The sequence below is a fragment of the Fundulus heteroclitus genome, chromosome 16, assembly GCF_011125445.2.
Source record: "Fundulus heteroclitus isolate FHET01 chromosome 16, MU-UCD_Fhet_4.1, whole genome shotgun sequence".
NCBI classification, from domain to species: domain Eukaryota; kingdom Metazoa; phylum Chordata; class Actinopteri; order Cyprinodontiformes; family Fundulidae; genus Fundulus; species Fundulus heteroclitus.
Window position 1 is genome coordinate 21,798,279 of NC_046376.1, and position 26,285 is coordinate 21,824,563.

General features: G+C 49.0%; 1 protein-coding gene across 2 annotated transcripts; it reads left to right on the top strand.

The window, feature by feature from the left end:
• The first annotated feature begins 3,798 nt into the window (after positions 1 to 3,798).
• LOC105920126 (axin-2) lies at positions 3,799 to 26,285 on the top strand. Of its 2 annotated transcripts, none has more exons than XM_036148061.1 (11): positions 3,799 to 3,941; positions 8,618 to 9,570; positions 11,627 to 11,758; positions 15,990 to 16,092; positions 18,373 to 18,513; positions 18,620 to 19,146; positions 19,303 to 19,479; positions 19,574 to 19,786; positions 20,110 to 20,235; positions 20,911 to 21,069; positions 24,819 to 24,945. In XM_036148061.1, the coding sequence occupies exons 2-11, from the start codon at positions 8,774 to 8,776 to the stop codon at positions 24,943 to 24,945; spliced, it is 2,502 nt and encodes an 833-aa protein (XP_036003954.1). In that variant the 5' UTR covers positions 3,799 to 3,941; positions 8,618 to 8,773. The 2 variants fall into 2 exon arrangements, with proteins under 2 accessions (XP_036003954.1, XP_036003953.1); XM_036148060.1 differs by lacking the exon at positions 3,799 to 3,941 and adding an exon at positions 7,191 to 7,600 and having other exon boundaries at positions 24,819 to 26,285.

The following is a 26,285-nucleotide window of genomic DNA, read 5'->3' on the forward strand; positions in this document are numbered from 1 at the left end:
CATCCTTCATATGCGGCCGATCAGCGTACCTCGAGTCGCTGTTGCACGTTCCATAGCAACAATGTTTAAAAACCATGGTCTTAGATTTGGAAAAAGCAGTCGTTTACCGAGTAAAACCAAGGCTAACGCACGTCTCTTTTACAGCAAAACAGCGGCGGGTTTCCGGAGTTTGCCCCACTGCGTACCACGTTGTGTTTCTAAAAATATCTTGCGCGCGGTACCCCATTGCAGGACGAACCGCCTAACTCTATCACCTACCTCACCCATCTACCCTCACCACTGAAACTGTGGCTCTTCCTCCGCTCTGGAGATGGAGCCGTTCAGTCTGTAGATTGCAAGATTAGTGTTGATACGTCCCAAAAGACTATAGCTGTAAATGAACAGAAGGTCATTCAAAAGGGTATTACCTCAGGAGGGTGGAGTCTAAGCCCACGCTACATATCTTTATATGTGAAAACATTTCTTAAATCATGCACAATTGTTCTTCCACTTCTCAGTTATGAGCTATTTTTGTTGGCCTATCAATGAAACTCCTAATACGTAGCATTAAAGTTTATAATGGGACAAAATGTAAAAAAAAAAAAGTGGAGTCTGAATGTTTTTAGGCCACTAAAAACACTCAAAGAAACAAGGAAGGACTGGGCTCACTTGTGATTTATATGTGCCCTTCTGTCTCTATTTGTAGGCAGTCTGAGTTTGACCTGTCCCTGTAATAATATCCCCCTAAAAACAGAGAGGAACATCCCATAACTTCTCTCCTTGAAGCCCTCTTTTCAAAAAGCCTTTTTATAGGCAACGAAACCAAGGAGGACCCAGGTCTCAGGCCGGGCACAGACCTGAGGTCAAATCCTGAGGGGCGACAGGGAGGCCCTGACCCGTGGGGACCTCCCATGAACCCCGCAGGAAGCTGACAAGGCAGGACACGAGGGCCCAACTGGCCCCAGGTACTGGCAGGGGGCCCCGCACCATCACCATGGAGAGGGTCTTCGCCCCGGTGTGTTTACTGTCAGAGGTCAACTTGGTCCCTTCATAGTTAACAAAGGCCGACATTGTCTGCGAAAGACTGAGAATATTAGCTGGATGTGCAGATAGACAACATATTTAGTTTTGTTGACTAGTGTCTCCCGCCTGCGGTTTGGCTTTCGGGAACCGTGCAGGTCATAAGGCTCTTCTTTCACTCCGAGCCTGGGCAAATGTTTTGTATTTTCAGATCAGACGAGCTTTTTTACGAACTTTTGACACACCTCTGAATGTTGGTGGAGGTGCCCTGCTGAGGCTCGGAAACCACAAGCTGTTGATCTTTAGCTTGGGATAGTTTGAGTTTGATGTTTGACATGTTTTTTTTTCATGGTCAGGATGAGAGAGAGAGAGAGAGTTTGAAGGCGATAAAGTGGCCTTTGAATGATGAGTAATCCCAGCGTCACCGTGCCCTCTTCAAGAGAAACGTCCCTTTTATTAACCCTGATGGGAAGAGAGGCTTCAAGGGAGAACGTTTCACAGCACCTTTAACAAACGGGCTGATCAAAGTGTTTGCCGTCTTTGTACTGTACTTTTCAGACCTGTGTCTGCTGAGACTAAAAGGGACCAGAAGCATCTACGGACTCACTTTTAAGAGCGTATCCACTCACGGAGAACACAGGCTCCCCCTGTGATGGCCCTTTTAAAACGGCAAAGATCCAACCAAAACACTATTGATGCAGGTCAATAAACACCATTAGCATTGATGATTGTGTGGGTAAAGGAACAGTCCAAAATGTCGACTCCTTAATGCATTCACGGTGCCGTTGGATGTATATTTGATCTCTAAAACCTTTAAGGTATTCTGCCATATTATTTGTAGTTAAGAACTGTATTATGAACAAAGCAGAGCTACAAGACCAGCAAATCTTGTGCTGATTAGATAAAGTGCTGTTGTGTACGGCAGGAATTTGAGCATTTATTCTAGACCTTCAATTTCTGCTGGGATTTTGCTTCACAAGATAGACGGAGATTTGGTTGATAAAGATAATAGACTCTTTTTGGGTCTTAAAAAGTCTGGATATGTAGTAAAAATCTAAACTGAAAATGGAAAAGGTCTTTAGTTTCCAGATTATATTTCTTATTCCATTGTCTAGTAAAATAAAAGCGTGAATTTCCAGAAAGAAAAAAAATACATATGATTTTGTTTTGGAATTGCTGACAGACTGCGAACACTAGAATGGACATGAAAAACACATCTACATCTTCTAAGTTTGTGGTTTTAAACTGGCCCTGGTTCTTCAAACAAAAATAAAAGAACAACAAATCACAAGCTTGGCTTTAAATACTTTGCCTTTTATGTAGGATAATCTAATCACAATCTGGCAATTCTTAGAGTACTGGTATTAAACGTTTTGAAATAGAGCCGATCTTTGCTGCCAAAAAAGGTGTGAAATGTCCTTTCATGACACCGACCAAACAGAGGTCAACTTCTGATATGTTTTGTTTTAAGGTTTGTGGAATATAAAGATAACAAAATCTGATTTGAGAATGGAGAATTTTTATATTAACCAAAATAACTCAGATTTACTACAAATTTCCATTGTCCAATTATGTGAAATACATTTTAGATGTACTTGCCAGCCAAAGTTATCCACTTGTTCCTCAAAATTCTCAACTTTTTAACACTGGTGTGCCTGTGACTAGACCAGTGTTACCTAGATGACACATTTGAGGGATGCCAGTACTCTGATGTTGTCAGAATCATCCTCATTCGACCATGATTGTGTGCACAATTGAGGAATCAGTTAAAGCACCAACAGCGTTCATAGCGTTCATATATATATATATATATATATATATATATATATACAGGCAGCACAGTGTCTATATATACAGTATGTTTTTTTCTATATTGACAAAAGAAAAGGGGAGTTTGTGAAAGTGCTTATTTTGTTTCACAGCAGTGTGGCTGACTGATCAGGGTGTAAGGTGTTCATTACGTTCATCAAAGAGACAGCCTGGGGGAGAAACTGTCTCTGCGGCTGGTTTTTGTAAATAGCGTTCTGTAGCGCCAACCTGAAGGTAAGAAACTGAACAGTTTGTGTGCAGGATGAGTGTGGTCCTTGGAGATGTTAGCAGTCAATTTCCTGACCCTAGACCTGCACAAGTCCTGCATAGAGGGAAGATCAGCCCTGCTGACCACCTCTGCAGACCTAATTGTTCATTGCAGTTCGGACCTGGCCTGTTTTTTGGATGAGTCAAACCACACAGTGATGGATGTGCACAAAAGAGATTGAATAATGGCAGAGTAGAAGATGACCAGCAGCTCCTGTGGAAGGTTGTTCTTGAGTCTTTACTGGGCCTTATGTGAGAAGACCATCTCAGGTCCCTATAAAGGATGACTCCTAGGAACCTGAGGTGATCTACAGAAGACAGTGTTGTTGAGGATGGTGAGGAGAGACAGTGTGGGGGGATGTTCTCTGGATGTCTTAACCAGATTAAGCTCCAGGTGGCTCTAACCGCGTTTCCTGTTTGTTTGTTTGTTGGAGATTTTTTCACAGCTCTAGTGGCTCGCTTTTTAACACAGTAGGCTGACAGGAAGAGGGGGAGAGACATGTGGCAAAGGGCCGCGGGTCGGAGTCGAACGCGGGTCGACCGCGTCGAGGACTAAGGCCTCCGTACGTGGGTCACGCTACCCGCTGCGTCACCAGCGCGCCCGCATTTCCTGTCTTTAACGCACACTCGTCACTGTCCTGGATCAGATCAGTGACAGTGGTGTCATCTGCACACTTCAGGAGTTTCACAGACCGGTCCACTGAGGTGCAGAGAGAAGAGGAGTGGGTAGAGAACACACCTCTGGGGGACACCACTGCTGATGGTTGATCAGGGGGGAAAAGTCGCTCCCCAGCCTCATCTGTTGCTGCTGATGACTCAGAAAGCTGAGGATCCACAGACGTGTCGAGGCCAGCACTGTGAACTGGGTAAGCTATCTTATTTTTACTGCATGACATACATTATTACAGCTGTTTTCACAGCACCTTTAACAAATGGGCTGATCAAAGTGACACTAGTACAAGAAAAGTTATTTACAAGTTTAGTTCAGTGGCTTACTAGTACTTAAAGGAGCTTTACTGTAAATTATTCTCATTTGTCACCCAGGATATAAGTAACATTCCCTATAAACAATCGGTCCTCTTAGTCAACAACGTCTTAGTCATGTTTTTCTCCTTTCAAACCTAGAGGTACGGTCCAGACTACTTCGGTTCAGAGTGTAGCCCGTGTTTACTTCCTGGTTCCTGAGCCAATCACATGAGGGTTCCCAGGGTTCCCAACACAGAGCGCAGCATTTGGTATTTTATCTTGGTAAAAGAGCAGCAGCCTGCAAACATGGAAGCCAGTAAGAGAAGCAGACCAGAAGTAGAACAGAATACAACATCATATACCTATTCTGTTGAAGGAAAAATTTAGTGGCTTTTCACAGACTGTTTAGAAATGGCAGGTTGTTTTTGTGTGTCTTATTCGTTTGACCCAGAGGAGGACTAGTATGACCTATCCAGAGTTGTGAAAAAGCATTTGCTGCTACAGAATTTCCTCTGGTTTTGCTTTAATGTCACACTAAAGTGCTTCAGATCTTTTGGTAAATTAAAATATCTGACAAGAAAAAGGGGATCTTTAATTGATTAAGAAGGGAACAAGCTTCCAAACCCAACCTGGCTCTGAGAGAAGACATTCTCCAAGACATTGATTTGGTGTTCATGAGCCAATATGTGTGTTTGCTGGTAAACTTTGCATCGTTTTTGTTCTGCCTAACCAAAGTGTATGTCAGCTGAAATTCCATAAGCTGGATGCTATTTTACCCAGTCTCATTCTAATCATTGAATCATGAATTCTGACCTTAGAGGGGATATACAAGAAACAGAGAACTCGACGACTTGAAAAAATATGACCCAACAAGAACATAAAGATATCTATGCAGCTCTTGGAGAGACTATATTCACATTTTCTGCATTCCTAGAGACTCCACATACACAGCAATAGGTATTTAAGGGCTAAAAAAGGGAATTTTGCATGATATGTCCCCTTTAACTGAGGCATCTGAGACCTCCAAGGCTTTAGGAGTTGTTCTGGGTATTTTGTGACCTCCTAAATGAGTTGAAGATGTGGTGTTGGAGAATTTTTTTGGCATGAAAGTTCACCATTGTTCTATTATTTCTCCAGATTTGCATAATATTCCTCACTGCGTTTTCTTTTTTTTTTTTTTTTTTTTTTTCCTAAGGCTAGTCCCGCAACCTTAGGAAGGGTTTTGTAAACCACTTTCCAGGCTAATAAATGTCTGCATTTATTTGTCTTGGTTTAATTAGTTTTAGGAATGATCTATGGCTTTTTCAGAGGTTTTATCCTTTTCCATGTTCCTGAACAGGTTCCATTGAAAGGATTTCTTGATTCTGTGGGTCAGGCCCTCATCAGGTCTTTATTTTCCAAAACAAATATGATTAATTCCTGATTTCACAAGGAGTTGATTGATTTTTATTTTTACATAGAACCTGGTGGGTTTGAATAGTTTTGGCACCCTGATAAATTAAACTATCATTTCTGAGTTTCGTTTTATATTTACTCAAGTTAAATCTCTCTGATATTAAAATGTGTAGCTTTTAAGACTACTTTCCTTTTTGACAAAGCTTATAGTTGGAGTGGCTTAGGTTATCCTGAGCTATCTCTGTAGTTATGGTTAGGCTGCTGGAGGACATCAGGGTCTATTTCTCACACTCTGCTTAGTTCTCCTACTGTTCTCCAATTTGCATTGTTGTTATTTCAACTTTTAACTTTTAGTTATCTGTCTTTTTTTTCATGGTAGGTACACCCGGTCAAACATTCTGTTAGCTATTACACCATCTAGGAAGGCAGATCATCTGCTATTACCATATAAAATAGAAAGGATTCCTGGATCAACGTGTGTTTCTGTGCTTTTGTGTCTCTGCTCTGTCTTCTGTAACCCCCAGTCAGTCGAGGCAGATGACCGTTCATACTGAGGCTGGTTCTGCTGGAGGTTTTCCTCCCTCTTAAGGGGGAGTTTTCCTCTCCACTGTCGCTTCATGCATGCTCAGTATGAGGGATTGCTGCAAAGCCATCAACAATGCAGACGACTCTCCCTGTAGCTCTACGCTCTTTCAGGAGGAGTGAATGCTGCTTGTCAAGACTTGATGCAATCTGCTGGGTTTCCTCAGATAGGAAACTTTTTGACCAGTCTGTCTGATTCGATTAAATTTGACTTTGTAAAGTGCCTTGAGATGACGTGTTGGGAATTGGCGCTATTTAAATAACATTGAATTGATCTTGAACATTTAAATGTGAAAAAGGAAACTAGAGTGCTACTAGTTGGCAACAAAAAAGTGCAACTAGTCAGAGTGTTTGCTCAACTAGTGTCACAGAAAAATCTGGATTAGTCTAAACAACTTCCAGATTGCAGAGGAATGGAATAAATTTGCATCGGCTTGCCATACCGCTCAACACTTTTCCTTACAGTGAGCAGATGTTTTCATCCGCCGTGTCCGCCTGCTGCCACTGGTGGGAGCTGTGGAGCGACAACAACGCTTGCTGTCACGGCTACTATTCAGCGCGCCGCTCGGAAACCTGGATAGTGAATGGAGATGTGAAGCGAGCACGTCCTTTCATTCTCATTATAACGTGTTCCGCTCGATTATGAAGAACATTTATGGGGTTAGATCTGCCATTCCAGCTGCCAGGATACACTTGCGTGGCTCTGCCTCGTCAACGGAGGGTCACACGCTTCTTTAAAGTGCTTTATCTTTATTTTTTGCACAGCTAAATTCTCTTTGCATGCCCAAAAATAAATAAAGAAGACAAAAAAAAAATCACTGACCCCTGTATTACCCACCGCCACCACTCTTCGTGGCTTTGGGTGCATTTAATTAAATCTCATGTGCGCTTTAGAGGACGCAGAGCCAGCGTCTGTAAAGTGGCAACAGAGGATTTGTAACGTAAATGCTGTTTTTCTTTTAATCGACAATGCTGCTGGGGCGGCAGATCAGTTACTTCTGACGCTCCAAGCCCTCGGGGAGTTGGCTCAAGATTGCCTGCCTTTGATAAGGTCCTGCGCCGTAGCTCCAACTTCGCGATCCGCGCAGATCTTGTTGCAAAAAAAAAAAAAAAAAAAAGCGCCTTGCGCCCTTAGTAAATAAGACGAAGAATCTTTAAAGTGCGCTTCGCGTCGGCCGGGTGGGACATGTCTAAAAAGGAGGGGGCGTTATTTGCTTTTCCTGCTCATATTGGGGAGGGAGAAAGGCGCGTTTGTTTTGTTACGCCGCTGCCAGGACCAGGCAAGGCGGCTCGTCACTTTGAAGTGCTGCTGCTCCAGCCTCCCGGTTCAGTTGGTGTTGGAGTCGCCTACAGGAGAGACCTGCGGTGCGGCACGGCAGTCTGAAAGCGACCCGGGAGGAGGGGAGAAAAAAAAGGAATAAGGAGGGAATAGAGAGAGAAAAAAAACATATTTTTTTCCCCCGCTGCAGTTTTACGTCCCTGGGCCGCATTTGGACGCCAGCAGCTTGGATTATACGCGCTTTTTTTTTGTCTGTGTGGAGTTTAATTTGCAGAGGGGGGAAACGGAACTCGTGGATCGATGGTAAGTTGGAAGACTGCGTGTACTCCTCAAACTCGCCCTCATTGGAGTTGCCTTTGATGTGCCTTTGAAGTGACGTTCGGGGTAAAATGGGCCACTTTCCTAAAATAAGAACAGTTTATGCCACCCGCTTTCCTTTTTATTTCGCTTTTCGTTTTTTGTTTTTTTTGGAGGGGGGGGGGGTTGCTTTAAGACTTGATTATTCGTGAGAACATTCTTCAGAAAGTAGCCGACCCGACTCTTGTTGAGCAATTCCTCCCCCGCAAGAGCGGAGACTTTGATGTTCTGTGGACTTTGGCTGTAATGTTCGCCATTAGAGAAATTTAAAAGGCATTTACAGATTAAAGTAACTAAGATGATATTCTCGCGGTATGGCCATGGATCTCTGGTGTAAATAATATGTGAGTGTTGAGGGTTTTTTTTTTTTTTTTCCCTTCTCAACTGGAGCGCCCTGAAGCCCCAGGAGTTCAACTCCCAGTTCACTAGTTTGGTCACGTTTTTCCATCTCTTTGGGTTGATCGATGTCCTACAGGTACAGGGAGTAAGAGAGAGAGAGGGGGGGGGGGTAATTTAACTTGCCCCTGATGAGATGGAGAGTCCTGGGAATGAGAAAAGTAGAAAGTGACAGGGGAAGGCAGGAAGACACGTCCGTGCGTAAAGCGCGTCCGGCTGAAGGTGAAATGGTGCGCCTGTGCGTTTTTTTGTCTGATAAATCAGTAGATTTCTTGTTTCTTTGCGTTTTTTGTTGTTGTTGTTGTTGTTGTTTTTTTTGGGGGGGGGGGGGGGTCCCATTGGTTGTGGTTCAATGTGAGAAACTCCGCTTTATGTAATGCTGCAGCAGCGTTTTTCCTCCAGTTTTCAGTGCGCTCGGTTCTGGTTCCCCCCCCCCCCCTTCTTCTTCTTCTTCTTCTTCTTCTCCCTCTCTCTGTAAAAACCCAGCAAAGGCTCTGACTGCGTTCCTCTGTCTCTTTGAAGTCGGGGCGGATCTGGTTGTGATTAGATCAATACTTTGTGTTTCAGAGAGAAGACGGGCAGCCTGAGAGAAGCCCCCCTGCCGACATAAGAGAGTGAGGAGATTACAGTAGGAGCTCAGAGGAGGCGATCAGCGCACAGGCTCCCCTCTCTCTCTCTCTCCCTCTCTCTCCCTTCGCTCTGTCTCCTGCTGCTCTCAGAGACATGAGCCGGCCGCTCATGGACCACATCGTCGCCAGCAGTTTCCGCGAAGATGCCCCTCGACCCCCTGTGCCAGGGGAGGAGGGCGACGCGCCGCGCTACCCCAGCAAAGCCGCAGCGATGAAGCCCCCCGGAGCCTCCAAAGCCGCCGTGCTCGGCTCCCCGGCGCGCAGGAACGAGGACGGTCTCGGGGAGCCGGAGGGCAGCGCCTCCCCGGACTCGCCGCCGTCCCGCTGGACCAAGTCCCTGCACTCGCTCCTCGGGGACCAGGACGGCGCGCTGCTCTTCAGGACCTTCCTGGAGCGCGAGAGGAGCGCCGACGCGCTGGACTTCTGGTTCGCCTGCAACGGCTTCCGGCAGATGGACCTGAAGGAGCCCAAAACGCAGAGGGTCGCCAAGGCCATCTACAAGCGCTACGTCGAGAGCAGCGGCGTGGTGGCCAAGCAGCTGAAGCCGGCCACCAAGACCTTCATCCGGGACAGCGTCAAGCGGCAGCACATCGACTCGGCCATGTTCGACCAGGCGCAGACGGAGATCCAGGCCGACATGGAGGAGAACGCCTACCAGCTCTTTCTGACCTCGGACGTTTACCTGGAGTACGTCCGGACGGGCGGGGAGAGCCCGGGTCACGTGGGGCCGGGCTCCCTGGGCGGCCTCAAAGTGGTCTGTGGATACCTGCCCACGCTCAACGAGGAGGAGGTGTGGGACTGCGACTTCAAAGCCAAAGCGCTGGTTGGAGCGAGGGGCCAGCGGGTCCCCATTACGCACAGGGCGGTGGAGATGATCGAAAAGGGATACAGGTATGTCTGCAGCACCTTTTTTATTTTTAATGTGTATATCCTGTTTTCACACCTTAATGCACAATTATCCTGGGCTGAGTCTCCATGTGCAGAGGTACAACACAGTTTCCTCCTAAGTTTGCAGAAAACTCCCTGGCCCTTCTCTCTATCCCCCCCTCCTCCTCCACCTCTCTTCCCAAAGTCTCCAGCAGCAGCAGCAGCAGCCCTCTGCTGGCGCTCGCCTGGATTTCCGGAGCTTTGAAATGGTTCCGCAGAGCGAGGGATCGTCTTCCAGAGGAAAAGTTCACAGAGCAGGGGTTGGCTCCGGCCCCAGCCAGCAAATAATAGATGATGACATTGCTGTGCTATGTCTGCTCTTGTTCGCCACTGTCAAAAAGCCTTCAGGCGCAGATTCAAATCTGCGGCGGCTCTTCAGATGTCACTTTGAAGTGGGGCTAGTTTCACTTGTGTGTTTTCGTAGCTTTTTTTCTTTTTTTTTTTTTTTTCCTGCTCTGTTTAAGTAAAAGAAGAAGGAGGAGGAGCATTTACAATTTCCCGTTTCCAATATCGACAGTCTTCTGTTCTCCTGCTGCTAGATTTAGTTGTTGTTGTTGTTTTCACTGGGGGGGAAGAGGGCAACCCAAAAAAAACAAAACCTGAGAACAAAATCGTACAAGTCGATCAGCCACCCGGAAGATCGGAAGTTTTTCCGTTGATCCGTCTCTGACCGGTGGTCAGAATCCATCGGCTGCATCGCTGGGCACGGCGTACCAATCAGCGCTGACGCCGCTGTTAGGAACCGCTCCACTTCATTCTGTCGAGCGACGTGAAGGTCGTAGTCGCCTTCTTTCAGCCAGCTGACAAAGGGTGCGCAGCCACAGGCGGGATGGCGGCAGAGCCGTGGGCGGTCCGTGCCAAACGTGTGACCTTGACAGTCGTCACCGGATGGCGTCAGTCAGGGACGGTGACGGCGATATTCCCAGCCGGCCCGGTTGGCCTTTAGTTAGACAGAGGGGGGGGGGGGCGTCTGTCTTTCAGCCGGGGGACCGGCAGTGCGCAGCAGCAGCAGCAGCGTCCAGCCCGGCGGCCAAAGCAGAGTCGGGAACCTGTGGCCGTCCTTTTTCCTCCTCGTCTCTTCTGACTCCAGTCCTCCTCCTCAGAGCGAAAACAAACCCTTAATGGCAGCAGCTACAGTACAGCACCCCCCCCCCCCCCACGCTTTGCTCCCCTTGTTGTTTGTGAGTTCTCCTCAGATACCCCCGCCCCCCCTCCCTTCTTTACTTTTATCTTTTCTTCCTTTTGAAAAAGCGAGGGGACGGGGACTACGAGGCGTGCTTTCAGAGCGGAAAGGAAGGACGGAGAGAGAGGGAGGGAGAGAGAGAGAGAGGGAGGGAGAGAGAGAGGGAGGGAGAGAGGACGGTTGCAGCTCTTGAAAGGGAGGGAGGAGAAAGGATAAATGAGGGGGTGAAAGAGAGGCAGGGAGGGAAGAATGCCGGGCCAGCTGTGTTAAATACCTGACTCTTTGCGAGCCCCTCTGAAGGTCAGTCTGGAGCTGGGGGGGGGGGGGCTGCAGCTTTAGTCATGCTGGGTCTCTCTCCCTCCGTACCGAGACCCTCCCCTCCTTCCCTTTTCTCCCCTTTCTTTCCTTCTGTGACACACTCCCATGCTTCCACCCCAAACGTTTTTGTGTGAAGGGGTAGCCCCCCCCCTGCCCCCCCTCCTTCCCCCTCCCTGCTCTTTCCTCCTCCTGTACCATGGCAAGAATGCAAACACAGCGGGGCATGCCTGCTGGAGGGAGAGGGGTGGAAAGAGAAACTGTGGGACATTTAAGAAGTTTTCCCACAAAGTTTGCCAGCCCCCCCCCCCCCCCCCCCCCACCCCCAAACACCAGCCTGTCACATCTGTTCGTCATGTTTGCCGTTCCTAGCAGGCGAGGTGACGCATCCCCACGTTTATTTCATTTCATCTTTTTTCTCCCCTTTTTGCCAAACATCGGAGGAAGGGCTGTAAAAAAATAAAATAAATCAACAACCTGTCCGGGTTTCAGTCGTGTTAACGTTCATCTGTCGTTGCCCAGGTCCCACAAGAGAGGAGAGCAGAGCGGCCCCTGCCACGCGGGCTCCTTCGCCCCCGCCAGCAGCACCAACGACAGCGAGGTCTCCAGCGACGCCTTGACTGACGACGCCATGTCCGTGACCGACGGCAGCGTGTAAGTGGATGGCTAGGCAGGCCCTGTGGGGACGTGGGCGAAAAGGAGGTCCAGGACCCGTCACGGGTAGAATCACGCGGCGCTCCCCCCTCCCCCACCTGTTGCTTCACAACGCGCTCCTGCTTAAATTTACGCATCAAAAAGCGAACCGACAATAAATGCATGAAGCCCCTTTTATAGTAACTTTATGAACGTTTAGATTTTCAGGGTTTTTCAGGAGGAAGTGGCTGAGAGGAGAGGGTGTTGTCCAAGTTCACATCCATCATGGACAACACCTCCCACCCCCTGCACCAGACTGTAGAGGAGCTGAGCAGCTCCTTTAGTGCTAGACTTAAGACACCCTGTCTGTAAAAAGGAGCGCTACCGCAAGTCATTCATTCCTGCTGCTATCAGATTATACAATGCTGCACTGTAACTGTAACCAACGTGCAATAATCTATCTAATTCACTGTGAGATAATCCTGAAAGAAGTGACTTCTGCTGCTATCAATAACTGTAACCACAACTGTTATAAGTTTGGGCAATAACTAATGTGCAATAATCAATTTAATACACTGTGCTATAACCTGTGCAATGATCCGGAAGAACTTCTGCTGCAATCACCAAGTGAATATATGTCAGTATATGTGCATATATATATATATATATATATATATATATATATATATATATATATATATATATATATATATATATATATATATATTCCGATTCCTTTTGTATTTGTATGCACCCTTTCCTAATCCTGACTATTGACTGACTATTGAGCCGATGTGACAAGTGATTTTCTCCAATGTGATATCAATAAAGACTATCTTATCTTATCTTTAGCAGCAGTCTCTATAGTTGCAGTGTGTAATTACCAAAAAAAAAAAAAAAAAAGTATTTTTAAACGATCCTGCAGCGAATACCTGATGCCGACCGCTGCCGGCTGTCGTATTGTCCGCTCGCAAACCTAAACTCCACCACCAGCTTCATTTCTTCTGCTGCTGTACTTCTGGCTAAAGTGTTTCGTCCGGCGTCTTCTTCTGTGGTTGTTAGTCACAGATCAGATGGTTGATGCTTCTCCATTGTCCCTAGGAGTGTAGACATGATGTTGGACATGCTCAGGTCAGAGTTTGGTTGGTAAAGTTTGGATCCCCAGGTTGTTTTTAAAAGCTTTTATCTAGAAGCAAAGCACTGAAACTCATATTATTATTATTATTATCATTATTAGCAGTTAGCGCTGTTAGCATGGTTATAATAGCGGTTTCTGTGCGTACATCCCAGAGAGGGGGGAGATTTCCCCGTTAAAAAGACTGAAACAGGCCAACTCTGCTGGACTCTGAGCCGTTTCCTCCCTTAATGGCCGTGTTTTATCTGACTTCGTTTCCAAACGCCTCCGCCGATGCTAAAAACAGCCGACACCGAGTCCTCTGCCCTCACTAGCAACGATCGCGCCACAAGACTGCCTGCCTGATCTCTAAGGTCAAGCCCAAGCAGATTCTGCGCCGCATCCTGCCCCTGTTGGAGCTCCTGTTTTTTTAATTTTCATTTTTAAAATCTAAACATTGATGATCTGATGGGAGCGGAATGGGGGAGGGGGGTTTCTTTCTGTTTGACATAAACAACAATCAAGTTTGTTGAAAACTTGTGAATCATCAGCCTGCGTTGGGTTTTCCCAGTCAAGCGCTCGCTCATCAAGAACCCAGAGGCTTTCTGGTCGTTGTGTCATCATGCGAGCCATAAAGCGATCTACCCACATGTGGCATGACCGTATCTCCCTACGTGCCTCGGGCCTCGTTCTCATTCTGCAGAATCACGTGTCACCTCAGCTGACAAGGTGCTGTGAAGTGCTTCCAGGTCGGGGGGGGGGTCTTTCTTTGGGGACCCAGAGCAGAAGAATCCTTGTCCAAAGTTTTCCTCCGGCTCACGGCCTTAAAGACGACGGCGGTGAGAACGTCCAGATGGAGCACGGCGCGGCCGGAGATACCCAGGAGCTGATATTCGGTGCAAACCCTCGGCTTGGCTTAAACGTGGCAGCTGTAAAACCAGCTTTTTTTTTTTTACTGCAGTCACCGGGACACACGGTCCAACTCGGCTGCACTTTGCCCAGCGCAGTTTGAAAGCCCGAGCCGCAGGGACACCGACTTCCCCTCTCCTCATTTCCTGCCCGCTTCGGCCTTGATCGCAGTATCTGCCGCTCAGTAGGTCACAGCTATAAAGACCCATAAACATTTGAGTCACATTTACAGATAAAAGCAGAGGGGGGGTGGAAAAATAGAAAATGAGGAAAACGGTACCGGGGGAGGAGGCGTTCGGTTGGGAAGAGAATGAGCATGGTGATAGAGAGAGGAGGCGGGTGGGGTGGGGGGGCTGAGGAGGGGGGGGGGGGGGGGGGGATTTTTGCTTATATCTTATTTATGGATTTGCTTGGACGCTGGGGAATGCAGCTGTGCAGACTTCAAACGTTACCTTATCTTACAAACCAGCCTTTTGATGTGCAGAGATCAGAGGCTGGCTGCGGCAGAGCTTGCCAAATGAAGATTGGGAGTGTTTTTTTTTTTTTTTTCCTGGGAGGGGGGGCGGGCGGCTTTACTCCTGCGCATGACTGTAATGTTTCAAAGCAAAAGTAGAAAAGTGCTCCTCAGATTGGTTGGGGAGCCGCCGTTTGCCGTTAGACGTACGGACGCTGAGCTAAAGTCGTCTTCGTGTCGAGCGCTCGCGTCACGCCCTCCACTAACTCTTTTAAAGAGGCGTTAATGCCGGCTGTAAGCACGCCTTCGCTTGAGCTGCTGGGGAAACGGACGCTTGTGCTCTCTGCCGTCTGAACAACCGTGGAACACGGACAAACGTTGAACCGAATGGATTTTCAGGCTTTAATCCCTGTCCCGTTGTCTAAAAAATAAAATAAAAATAAGACTCAACCCAGTCGTCTGTCCAGTTTAGGCCGATTCCAGAACCTCCGTCTCTAGAAGAGGTTATTTGCCTCGAGCTTGTGTTCAATTGTGTGGGCCATGGAGGGAGACGGCGAGGGCCAAGGAGAACGGAAAGTGTCCAAAGTGTGGGATGAGCCAATCACGTGTGAGGTCCTAGGACGATCGGGGCGGACGCTCCAACGCGAGTGGGACCAGCAGACGGTCTGCCTAGACATGCTAGCAGAACCGTCCAACCCTCAGTCCAGTTAGAGGAGAGGCTGCTTCTGGTTCTGTCCTGTGAATCCGTTTTTTGCAGATTGTTGTTAACTTGTGAAGCAAGTTACGCTACGAGAGTCCTGTTTTATTTAGGCAACATTACGCTCTACGACGTTAGAAGTACCCAGAATTCCCAAAAAAAGTAAAAAAAACCCCAAAGCAACTGGACTTGTTTTCCGTAGTTGAAGACGTTTCGCTTCCTCTCCAGGAATTCAAAAAGTCAGGAGTAATGTGGAGTACCAAGCTATATACCACTGGCCAAACAAAGGCCTTGTACCCAGAATGCAACGTGCAGGTGACACGTTCCACACTTTTCTGATTGTGACCGTTTTTCGCCACGGAAGCGGCTCACGCAGTTGATGCTACGTCAACCGGAAAAGGGCTTGAGCGTTTGGCACGCTGCCGTTGAGGCTTTTTCCATCCTCCTTTTCAAGTTTCGATCCGACTGACCGTCAGAACCGGTGGTGGAATGTGTGATCCCTAAAATAAGTGCCAGCCGCAGTCCTAACCCAACCTTTGCTGTCTTAATGCTCCCTCGCTGTTTTCGCTCGGGCCAGGCCTTCCGCGGGAAGCCCGATCTCCGTAGGAACATCCGCGTCAAAAAAAAAAATACTCTTTTCTATTCAGAGTTTTATAAAAGTTCAATGAAGGAACGGATAACTCTGCTGATTTGAATCTGGAAAAGTATGGGACTTGTTGCTAAAAAAAACCCAAAAAAAAAACGGCTAACTAGAACGCAGCGTTGTGTGGCGACGGGCTGGGAATGAGTGTCATTTCTGGGGCAAACGGAGCCTCCCCAGAACTACCTCAGTTTGAAGCTGGAGCCCGGCCTGCTGCGACAGGCATACAGACGGGAAGCAGCGACTAGGTTAACCTCGGGACCTCGGCTTAAGCCCTGAAAGAGGAATTAATAAATTAGATTTCCTTTTCCTTGAAGCGCGTTTGATCCGTCCTTTTGGCTAACGAGCAGCCTTTAATGATGTGTCTGATTGGGTAATTGACCTTTGTGATGTCTCTCTGCTCCCCCCCCCCCCACCACCATCCCCTCCCTCCCTCAGAGATGGCATTCCTCCATATAAACTGGGCTCCAAGAAGCAGCTACAGAGAGAGATGCAGCGAAACATGAGGATGAACAGCCAAGTCTCTTTGCCTGCCTTCCCTGTAAGTACACAAACGCAGGCGCGCACACACGCTCTGAAGTCTTCCTCAGCCCGGGTCCCACAGTGTAATTTCCATACCACCCTCCGCTCCTGGTCTCTCTCGGTTCTATGAATAGTGCTGTGCAAACTGTATTTGGCATTCTCGATTCAACAACGCCAGCGAAGATCTGAGGAAACGGCGTCAAAGACCCTGCCTCCCCGGCTCACACGCACACATCCAAACACGAGCCCCCCTGCCTACTTTGGTGTCACCTACACCCCCCATTAGGGTTCCTTGAAGTCTGCAGGGGGAAGGAGGGAGGTCTCTAAGCTTTATATGGCCCCAGCGCTCTTTTTTTATTTTTTTCTGTCTTCCCCCCGCCGATGCTGTAAATATGGAGAGATGAGGAAGATCTCTGCCGCCTTATCCCGGGGGCCCTGAAATCAGCCCAGCTCCTCCACAAAAACACAAAGATGCTCGCAGTGACGCGCACGAACACGCCGCTTTGATCTACAGATGAATGGAGCAAATGCACGGGGAAGTGACAACTTCCAACTGAGATGGCCCCCTTTTTTCCCCCCCCCCCCCCCCACCCACCTCGCCCCCCTATCCCCATCCATGCACACACAAGACCCTACCCTCCTCATCCTCACACCCCACCTCCTTTTCTCTCTCACATAAAAGTGCAGGATCTGGGGGAAGACTCTGAGCATGTCATGTGAGCTCTCTCGTTGGCAGCTTAAGGTTTTCGGGGAAGGGGGAAGAACGTGAGACGGGTTCTGAGGCTGTGGGGGGAGACAGAACCTGTTAGGTGGCAGCACCCCGCAGAAGGGTTTAAGCTCATAATTAAGCAATAGGAGAAAGGATGGAAGGTTTTTAACATTTTTGCGTCTAAACTGTCTAAAATCTGCAGCCAGGTGCATCTTTCGGTGTAACTCTGGCTGTACGCCCCCTGGGAAAAAGTGGGATCCCCACAGCATGATGCTGCCGCCGCCAGATGACACTTGTCTTGTGCAGCGTTAACTTCCCCCCCACTGATACGTCTCACACATAGGTCAAAAAGTTATTTTTATTTTTTTGTCCCACCTGATCAGAGCACGTCTCCCATGTGTTTTTTATTTAAACATGCTTATTTACTTTTGTAATGGCTTCAACAGTAGCTACTTGTCCCTTGTCCTCACCTGAGCGTTGGATCTCTGTAGCTCCTCCTGAGCCACCAATCACCTTCTCAGCTGCTCGTCTTGGTGGCTCGCGTCGCTTTGGCCTGTCAGTTTAGGTTTAGGGTTACGAATCCTGAATAAAATGCCTTAAATTGTGGGAGAAGTTGAATGGGAGTGAATACTTCTGCGTTGTACCGCAGACTTCACCTTTAAACGTAACGCTCCAAAAATAAATAAAACGGGAAGTTTGAGGTGTAAAAAAAAAAAAAAGCTCCGCCGATTGGATCCGGCTGCTCTGCTTGTTTTTGTTTCCCACCTGACTGCTTTTTCAGATGGCTGCCATTCCCATAATGCATCAGCTCCCGGCACCATCAGTCAGCCTCCCTTGTTCTGACTACAAAGAGGCGGGAAAGGCGGGAAAAAAAACACGGAGGAACAATCAGGAGAGACTTGGTGCCGAAAAAAAAAGAAGCAAATATTTTAAAATGTGTGCAGGCACTCTGTCACAACACTGTAGCTTAAAGGTGCCCAGTGTGTGACGAAAGGGGGGGGGGTTACATTTCCTCAACCTTTCTGATCTCCTACCCCATTTTTATTTTTTTAGTACCTTTATCTCTTCCTCTCAGTTCTTCCTCCTTTTTTTATTTTATCCTGAAAGCGCACATCTCTGCATCCCAACTTCTCCCATTACTTCTTTTTTTTTTTTTTTTTCATCCCTCATCCCATCCTCCCTGGAGTTCTCTTTCACCCCCTGTTGATATGCGGGCTTTTATTCCTGGATGTAAAGCCACGGCTTCCCATCAATCTATCCCTCCATCCCTCCTTCCTCCACCCCATCCTCCCCTACTGAGTGTTTGATATTTGACGAGGAAGTCTTTGAAGTGAGCTGACTTTAGAGGCTAGCTGATGATGACAGGGGGAGCCAGCCGAGGCCTAACCCGGTACGACTGAGCGCCGGGACCCGCCGCCCCCCTGCCCCCCCTAAAAGGAGCCTGGGGTGCCGCTTGTTAAGCTCTGGTTATTAGTGCTAGTGGTTTTAAAATGGTGCGAATGACCATGGAGGCTGGGGAAGGTGGCGCCTCCATTAGGAGCGATGCACCGCGTGCTGATGGATCCGTTTTCTCGCCCGCCCCCCCCGCAGCGCACCAACCGTCCGCCGAAGGAGATGGTCCCCCTGGAGCCGGCGCTGTTCGCGGCCCAGCTGATCGCCCGCCTGGAGAGCTTGAAGAGGAAACAGGACGCCTTCAACTGTCTGGAGGAGCGGCTGCAGCAGATTCAGGAGGTCCGTGCGATGCGAGCCTAGTCGGAGTTGGACCTCTTCATTTTCTCTCTCCTGTTTCTTATGGTTTTCTGTCCTTTTTTTTTGTTCCTTTCTTTCGATGTTCCAGGAGGAGGAACGGGACGATTCGGAGATCTCCGTGAGTGCTCCCCAGCTCTCCCCGCATCCCTTAGCCCTCCTGTCCGGCTCCTCCGACGAGGACCCCCAGGCCATCCTGGACGAGCACCTTTCCCGCGTCCTCAAGACGCCGGGCTGCCAGTCGCCCACCGTCATCCAGCACTCCCCTCGCTCCAGTTCCCCGGAGAATCAGCCTTACGCCTGCGCGGGGGTGCGATCCCACGCGAGAGCCGGGCCGTCCAGCTCCTCCGCCTCGAGTCCGGACCAGGGCGTCTACGCCCTGAACCCGGGCTGCAGCCGGACCCTCGTGAGCAGGCAGAGCACCAAACACATCCACCACCACTACATCCACCACCACGCCGGTCCCAAGTCCAAGGAGCAGATCGAACGGGAGGCGGCGCTCAGGGTGCAAGGCGTCTGCTCCAGCGGCGGCCGGTGCCCGTCCTGCCAGGCGTACCCGCGCAGCCGCAGTCTGGGCCGAGAGATGTGCGGCGCCGCCTCGACGGAGGGCAGCACGGGGTGAGTCCGCTCCGCTCAACCTTTCCGTTATCTGCTGCAAGTCCTGCTCTCTCTCGCTCTTGGGGAGCAAACCTAGATTTTAAAGGGGCCAGAGTTCTCCTGGTCTCGTTGAGCTGACAGCGTGGAAAACATTTGGCCTCTCCTGTTTCCTCCCAGGCGCTCCAGCTCCCTGTCGAGACGCGCGTGCCGCTCGGGCTCCGAGGACGGGGTGGCGGACGGCTGCGTCGGCGACTGCGGCGTCTCGCTGCTGCCCACCGACACGGCGGACCCCGCCCAGAACGTGCTGCAGTGGATCCTGGAGAGCAAGCGGCAGAGCAGGCACAAGTCCCACAGGTGAGCGGCCGCAGCGAGCCCCACGCGTCCTCAGTTGTTGTCCCCCACTCCCCCGAGCAACCTTACCAAAACGTCTCCTCTCGCCCCCCCGCAGCAACCAGAGCGCCAAGAAGTTCGGAGGCTCGTCGACTCAGACGCACACGTGGGGCGGCGGAGGAAGCTGCGGCCACCTGCGCAGCCACCAGCCAGCCCAGCCCTTCATCCAGGACCCCGCCATGCCGCCGCTGCCCCCTCCCAACACCCTGTCCCAGCTGGAGGAGGCCTGCCGCAGGCTGGAGGAGGTGTCCACCAAGCCCCCCAAACCAAGGTGCGGACGCCACGCCTCCTTCCTGAATGTCAAACTAGAATTTTACGGTTTTCAAACTTTTGTTTGAAGTCGTGTATTTGGGCTTGTTTTATGAATTCCTTAGCTGGTTCCCTGAGGTTTAATTTAGGGCTAGCAGAGTAAAGGGGCTGAATTCTGTTGTCTGAATGTCTGCACTGCCCTGCATAATGAAATGGACTGACCTCTGTGGTTTAATGCGACCGATCGTGCTGCCGGACCCTTTAGCTTTGTCTCGGGCCTTGGTTGGGTTTTATTTTAATCCTCTTTTTTCCTGTTTTTTATTATTTATTTTTACTCGTTTTCAGGCATTCATTGGCCAGCCTTCAGCGAGAGAAGACCCACCAGGCTACGGTCCACGCGGGGGGGTCAGCCCTCGTCGGCCCCGGCCCCTCTGGCCTGGTCTCCGCCGGCCCAGGTCTCCAGTCAGAAGAGTACGATGCATCTAGCGTCCTGCCCTCCCTCTCCTCTCCTCCTCTCTGCTCCTCTTCCTCCTCCTCCTCCTCCTGCTGCTCTGAGCTATAACATCCAACTTCCGGTGTACTTAGACCCTTTTTTTTAACTCTTCCCACTTTACACATGCGCTGCACACACAGAGAACAACACACACGCATGTTTACATCGCCTTAATAGAAAGACGGGCTACTTTAAGCAGGCGGACCTCCTCTGCGCTTGCAGGAGCAGGAGGAGGTTGTCGCTGCAGCACCTGAGCGACGCCTCCTTTTCGCGGTGATATCTTTGCATGGTTAATATTGGCCGTCCTTCAGTGAGCTGGCACCCGAGCGGGGCTTAGTTCAGAGAGAGAGCTCCTCTGAAGTCGGCCTACAAAGCCTTGGCCCCGGCTGAAGGAGAATTGATAACACTGAGCTTCTTCTCTACACACACACACACACACACACACACACACACACACACACACACACACACACACACACATGACTCCCACATTCACCGACAGCCGTCCTATTTCTAGGCTCGCACAGTCAGCTGCTAAATAACGATACGCCTTTGCTGAATTTTCTGCTCCTCGTTTTTGCATTTCTGAACCACCTGTGTCCGTAGGCCCCGCTCTGACGGCACTTCCTCTGCCTCTCTGTGCGTCTCCACAGGTGTAAGAAGGGCTCCGGAGGCCACGCGGGGTGCAGCGGCGAGACGGTGGTGACCTATTTCTTCTGCGGCGAGGAGATCCCTTACCGGAGGACCATGAAGAGCCACAGCCTCACCTTGGGTCACTTCAAGGAGCAGCTGCGTAAAAAGGGCAACTACAGGTGTGTGGGAGGGTTGACACGGGACACCAGAACTGCAGAGGAGAAGTTAAATGACCGTCTTTTTAGCAGGTTTACACGATTAAGATTTGGGCTGTGCATAAAAATCGATACAACGATTAATATCGATGTTTTTGAAAACAATTTAATATCGATATTCTGGCTTTCAATATTGACATACCTCCCAACCCCTAGGGGGCGATATTACAACGCACCTTTACTGTTCACAGCCAGGAAGTGCAAGTGAGATGAATTTGCGGAACGGCCGACAGGATTTTAGTAGCGCCTTCGTCCCTAAAATCAGACGTTTGGGCACATTTTTGGTTTCTGTGATACGTTAAATGCATTGAAACAAATGCACTTTATTTTCCTGTTAACATGTCAGTGTTGAATAAATTGAACATAAGTATAATATTTGGCTGGTTTTGGTGATTGAACGACTTTGAGCTTTAATTTGAAAGTAATAAAAATCGATATTGGAGCCAAATCAAATCAAGCTGAGCAATGTATCGAGAATCGTATGGAATCGGCTCATCCTTGATGAAACCCAGCCCTAGTTGAGATGCTAAGAACAGTGCGATTGTACCCCTTTAGCTTCTGGTGATCTTTCTTACGGAGAAGCTAAAAACCTGCATGTTTTGTTGCCACACCTAGACGTATTTTTTGCCCTATATTAGCAAAGTAGCTTCAGCTCAGGCTGCATGGATGGAGGACATCGGTCACCTGTGGTAGTTCTGGCTGTACATGTAGGGTCATTATCGTGCTGGAAGTTGAGCCTTTGGCCGAAGGCTTACTGTATCCTTGCGGTTCACTGCAAAAACAAAACTAAAAATAAGTCAACTTTTCTTGAAATTAGGGTGTTTTGTCCTTAATTTGAGCACATAAGTAAGATGATTTGCCAATGGAATGAGATTTTTGCACTTAAAAGAGGAACAACTCATCTTTGTCATCTTATTTAGAGGGCAGAATATCTAATTATCTTATTTTAGGGGTCAAAATACTCATTCCATTGGCAGATCATCTTATTTTCGTGCTCAAATCAAGGACAAACAGACTCATTTAAAAAAAAAAAAGTTGATTTATTTTTAGTTCCATTCTTGCAGTGTAGCGCCTGTCCCAGGGAAAGTAGCGCATTCCCACAGCATGAAGCTGCCTCCACCACGTCTGGAGGCGGGGACGGCGTTGTTCGCCGTGCTCTGCTGTTTTAGCTGTTGCATAAAATCACAATAGAAGGATGTGAAGGAGGTTATTGGGCATGGGGGCTTTAGCAGGACGCTGTGCCCCCAATCCCAACACGGCCTAGCAGCCACACTGAGATCCCGGCATATATTTCCTACGCTGAGACCAGCTGTCCGTGTCTCTACTTCGTATTTTCTGGGCTCAGTCGGTGTCAGGCGGGCCTTTTGTGCGTGTGCAACAGAAAAGGAGAAGACAAGAGCGAGGGCGGCGCAGGGGTTAGTGGGAGAGTTTGAACTGCAGCGATTTGGGTCCCATCTGGTATTGATTTCCATGCTAAGGCACACTTAATACACACGGCTTTGAAGCCTCGGCCTCTTTCATTTCAACCAACAAAGACTCACACAAATGGCCAGTGTGCAAATTCTTCACTGATGCTATCAGGGCCTCTCTTTCTTTTTTCCTTTTCACCCCCCTCCTCCTCCCGCTGCTCTCGTGTGTGTGTGTGTGTGTGTGTGTGTGTGTGTGTGTGTGTGTGTGTTGGGTTGAGTGTGCAGTGTTTACACATGTTGTAATCATTTTATGGATATTTTTGAGAGGCGGATAGTTAAATGCCAGATCCGCCTGCTTCGTATGAGCGCGCACAGCTTCGACGTGCGCTCCCACAAAGAGGGCGAGATTTTTTATTTTTTTTTTACCCTGATGGCTTTTATCCAGTGGGTGTTTAAAGTGAAAACGGATCAAACGTTTATTGTTTAGACTGTTACGCCGTTGAGGACGGGCCCGGCTTGGGCGCGGCGTTAATAATTGCAGGTATGAAACTGGGAAGGCAGGAAAGGAACTTCCCTCCCATCCAGATGTGAACAGCAGCCAATTCTTTTATTTTCTGGGGGGGATCGACAGACGTGACAAACTCTTTGTTTTTCGTCTCAGTTCCTGCGTCGTACCCTTCGCCGTTCCTTTTTTCGGGTCCGCTCCTCGGAACGCGAGCTGCGTGACGCTTTAACAGCAGGCAGAGAGAACGTGTGGAGTTGGGTCATTTCAACATGGCAGCGGTTCAACAAAGAACAGTACTGCTTGGCCCTGCCAGACGATATTGGTGCCAGATGTCAGTGCAAACTGGAGGGGAGGAGGAAGAGGAGGAGGAGGAGGAGGGAGGGGGGGGATCTAGCCACATAAAACATGTTCCAGTGGAAATTCTGTTTCTCTCTCTGTGAAAAAACATCGTGGCTCTTTGAAGACTTTTTTTCTCCTCTTTAAAGAGTGGGAGGGATCGGCGTTTGCTCTTTTTTTGTGTGTGTGTGTGTGTGTGTGTGTGTCTTCTCTAAACGGTTGCGACGGCTTCCCGACGCTCTTCCCTTTCCACCTTACGTCTCTCCTCCGCTCCGCTTCCTGCGGGCCCCCGCGTTGCCGGGCTGCTTTTCATTAGCGGCCACCCTCGTGCTAATTGCAGCACGCGGGCTGCCGCTCTCCTGTACGTGTCGCATGTTCGTAAAGCTTGCGTACATTCCTGAGACTGAGCCGCTTTTTCCATTACATAGTTAACGAGTGGATTCCCAGACCCCGGCAACCGGCCCACCCCTGCTGTTTTCTCTTCCTCTTAAATGAGGAATTAGGAGGTGTGTGTGTTTAGAGGGGAGGGGGGGGGGGAGGGTTGCATCATTATGCTGTGGTGAGGTCATGGCTCAAGAGAAACTCCTCCTTGTTTTTGGGTTTTTTTACCCTAAACTTGCCCTCATTAGGTTGTTTGTCAGCTGCCGGTGAGAGGCATCAGCAGGTCGCCCCGAGCGTCTCCGCCTCGTTTCGCCTTAACCGCCACGGACCTGACGGGGTTTTTATCTGACGGCGGAACAGAAGGAGGTCAAAATAAAGCCGGCCTCTTCTGGGGTCGCACCGTATCTAACTCCGTAGTTAGCTCCCATCGTCCCGCTTAGCAAACGCGCCCCCGCAGCATGATGCTGCCACCGCAGCGTTTCACCGCGGGGGATGTTGTGTTCAGGGTGCTGTGCTGGGTGCTTTTGTTGTTCTGTGTTTTGCTTCCAGAGCGTCTTCTCCCACGTTTGCTGTAAAGGCCAGATTTAGCTTAGCGTCGTCAGATTCTTCCACCCGAGCCGTGGATCTCTGCAGCTCCTCCAGAGATACCGCGGGTCTCCGATAAATGCTCTGCTCGCCCCCGGCCTGTTAGTTCGGGTTAGGGTGTTAGTCCGGTTTGGGAGTCAGGCGGTGGACAGCAGCTGAAATTACACTTAGAGGGTGTTATATGAGTAACTTTTGCAGGTGATCTTGTTTAGGGGAGCCAGAGTGACGGGCGGTAAATAATAAAAAAAAAAAAAAAAAAAGAAATCCTCCTACTTTACATTTATTTACTCTCACTTAAGAGCTCAGCACGATACAGTTTGCGGCTGAGATCAAATATGGCAAAGTTATCCAGATCCACTGGGATCCCAAATAAGCCAGAGACTGGCTTGGCCAGGGGGTCGGGGCGATTAAAAAAAGGACAAGCGATGTACAAAGTTAGCTCCTTAGTAGCTTAGTTAGCGAGCTCCTGACTTAACCGTGTTATCCTTCTGCTGCAGGTACTACTTCAAGAAAGCCAGCGACGAGTTCGAGTGTGGCGCCGTGTTCGAGGAGGTGTCGGACGACGGCTCCCTGCTGCCCACCTACGAGGGCAAGATCCTGGGGAAGGTGGAGCGGATGGACTGACTCCTCGCCGCCGGGCCATGTGGAATTACACTCCTGACGGCTTCCTCCCGCCTCCGTGGGCCTCCTCTCGCTAAGATAAGACTGACGAAGCGAGGATGGGGGAGGAACCAGCAGATGGGACGAGAGGAAAAGAGCCAGGGGAGAGGACCGTAGCAGATACGGATGTAAGCGGACTGTGAAAGGAGCCGGCTGGGGCGGAGGGGAAACGCGTTTCTAGAGACTCTAGGTGGAACGACTCGTCTGAAACCTGCCTGTGCCGGTCACAAGCACTCGCTAGCACATTTACTAGTATGTATACGCAGATATACATGTACATTGTATAGATATCTATTACTATTTATCAGAAGTAACCCAGAGACCAGTTGCTGGGATCCCCCCCCCCCCCTTCAGAGCGAAAGGAAAACTGTTCTTCCTTTTTGTGGCCAAGTCGTGTCGTTTAAATTTCCTTTTTTTTTTTTTTTTTTTTTTTTTTTTTTTCCTGGACGGTGTGCTGCTGGAGCTTTGACTCCAGAGTTTGATCACATATTTACTGCTGCAGTGCTATTTGTGGATGTGTTCCCTGTCTGCTCTGAAGGGCTCCTATAAGAAGAAGAAGAAGAAGAAGAGGGGGAAAAAAGAACAAGCAAAAATGCTATTAATGTTTAATTCCCTGCTTTGGGACTCTGCCCAGCAAGCCTTGATCAGTCACGTCTTTAGTGCCTTTTGTTTCCGTGGCGAAGGCGTCGCACAAACAAGCCTGCATATGTAGAGGAAACTGCCCCGGACGGGGTCCTGGAGCCCCCCCCCTTCCCCCCCCAAAAAAACGTGTTTACACCGATGTTTTCCAACAAGAAGCTCTAGAATATGCTCCTCAGTGTGTGTGTGTGTGTGTGTGTTTGTGTGTGTGTGTGTGTGTGTGTGTGTGTGTGTGTGTGTGTGTTCTGCACTGTGAGCTGCAGATGAAGATGACGGCGCTTGGTTATTTCCACTACGTTCATGCTGTTTTCATCGAGTGTACAGTAACTGTGCATACATGGGTTGTTGCCATGTTTTTTACCCAGTTTTCAGGGTCGGTTTATTCCCCTTGGTTTTTACAAGGGACCTTTTAATGTTTGGAGAGGAAAAAAAACGAAAAACACAACAAAAGTCTATTTTTTATTCCTTTTTTAGTATCCGTCTCAGCACGTCTGTTTTCTGTTCTATGTTTCATGGCTCCTCCGGCTCCGCGTTTAAACTGTGTACCTTATGCGTTCCGTAGAGCTCCGTTTAAAAAAAAAAAAAAAAAAGATGCCTCGGTACTTTTAATTATTGTAATTATGAAGAGATGTAGCCTTTATTAAAATGTTCTATTTTTCAAATTA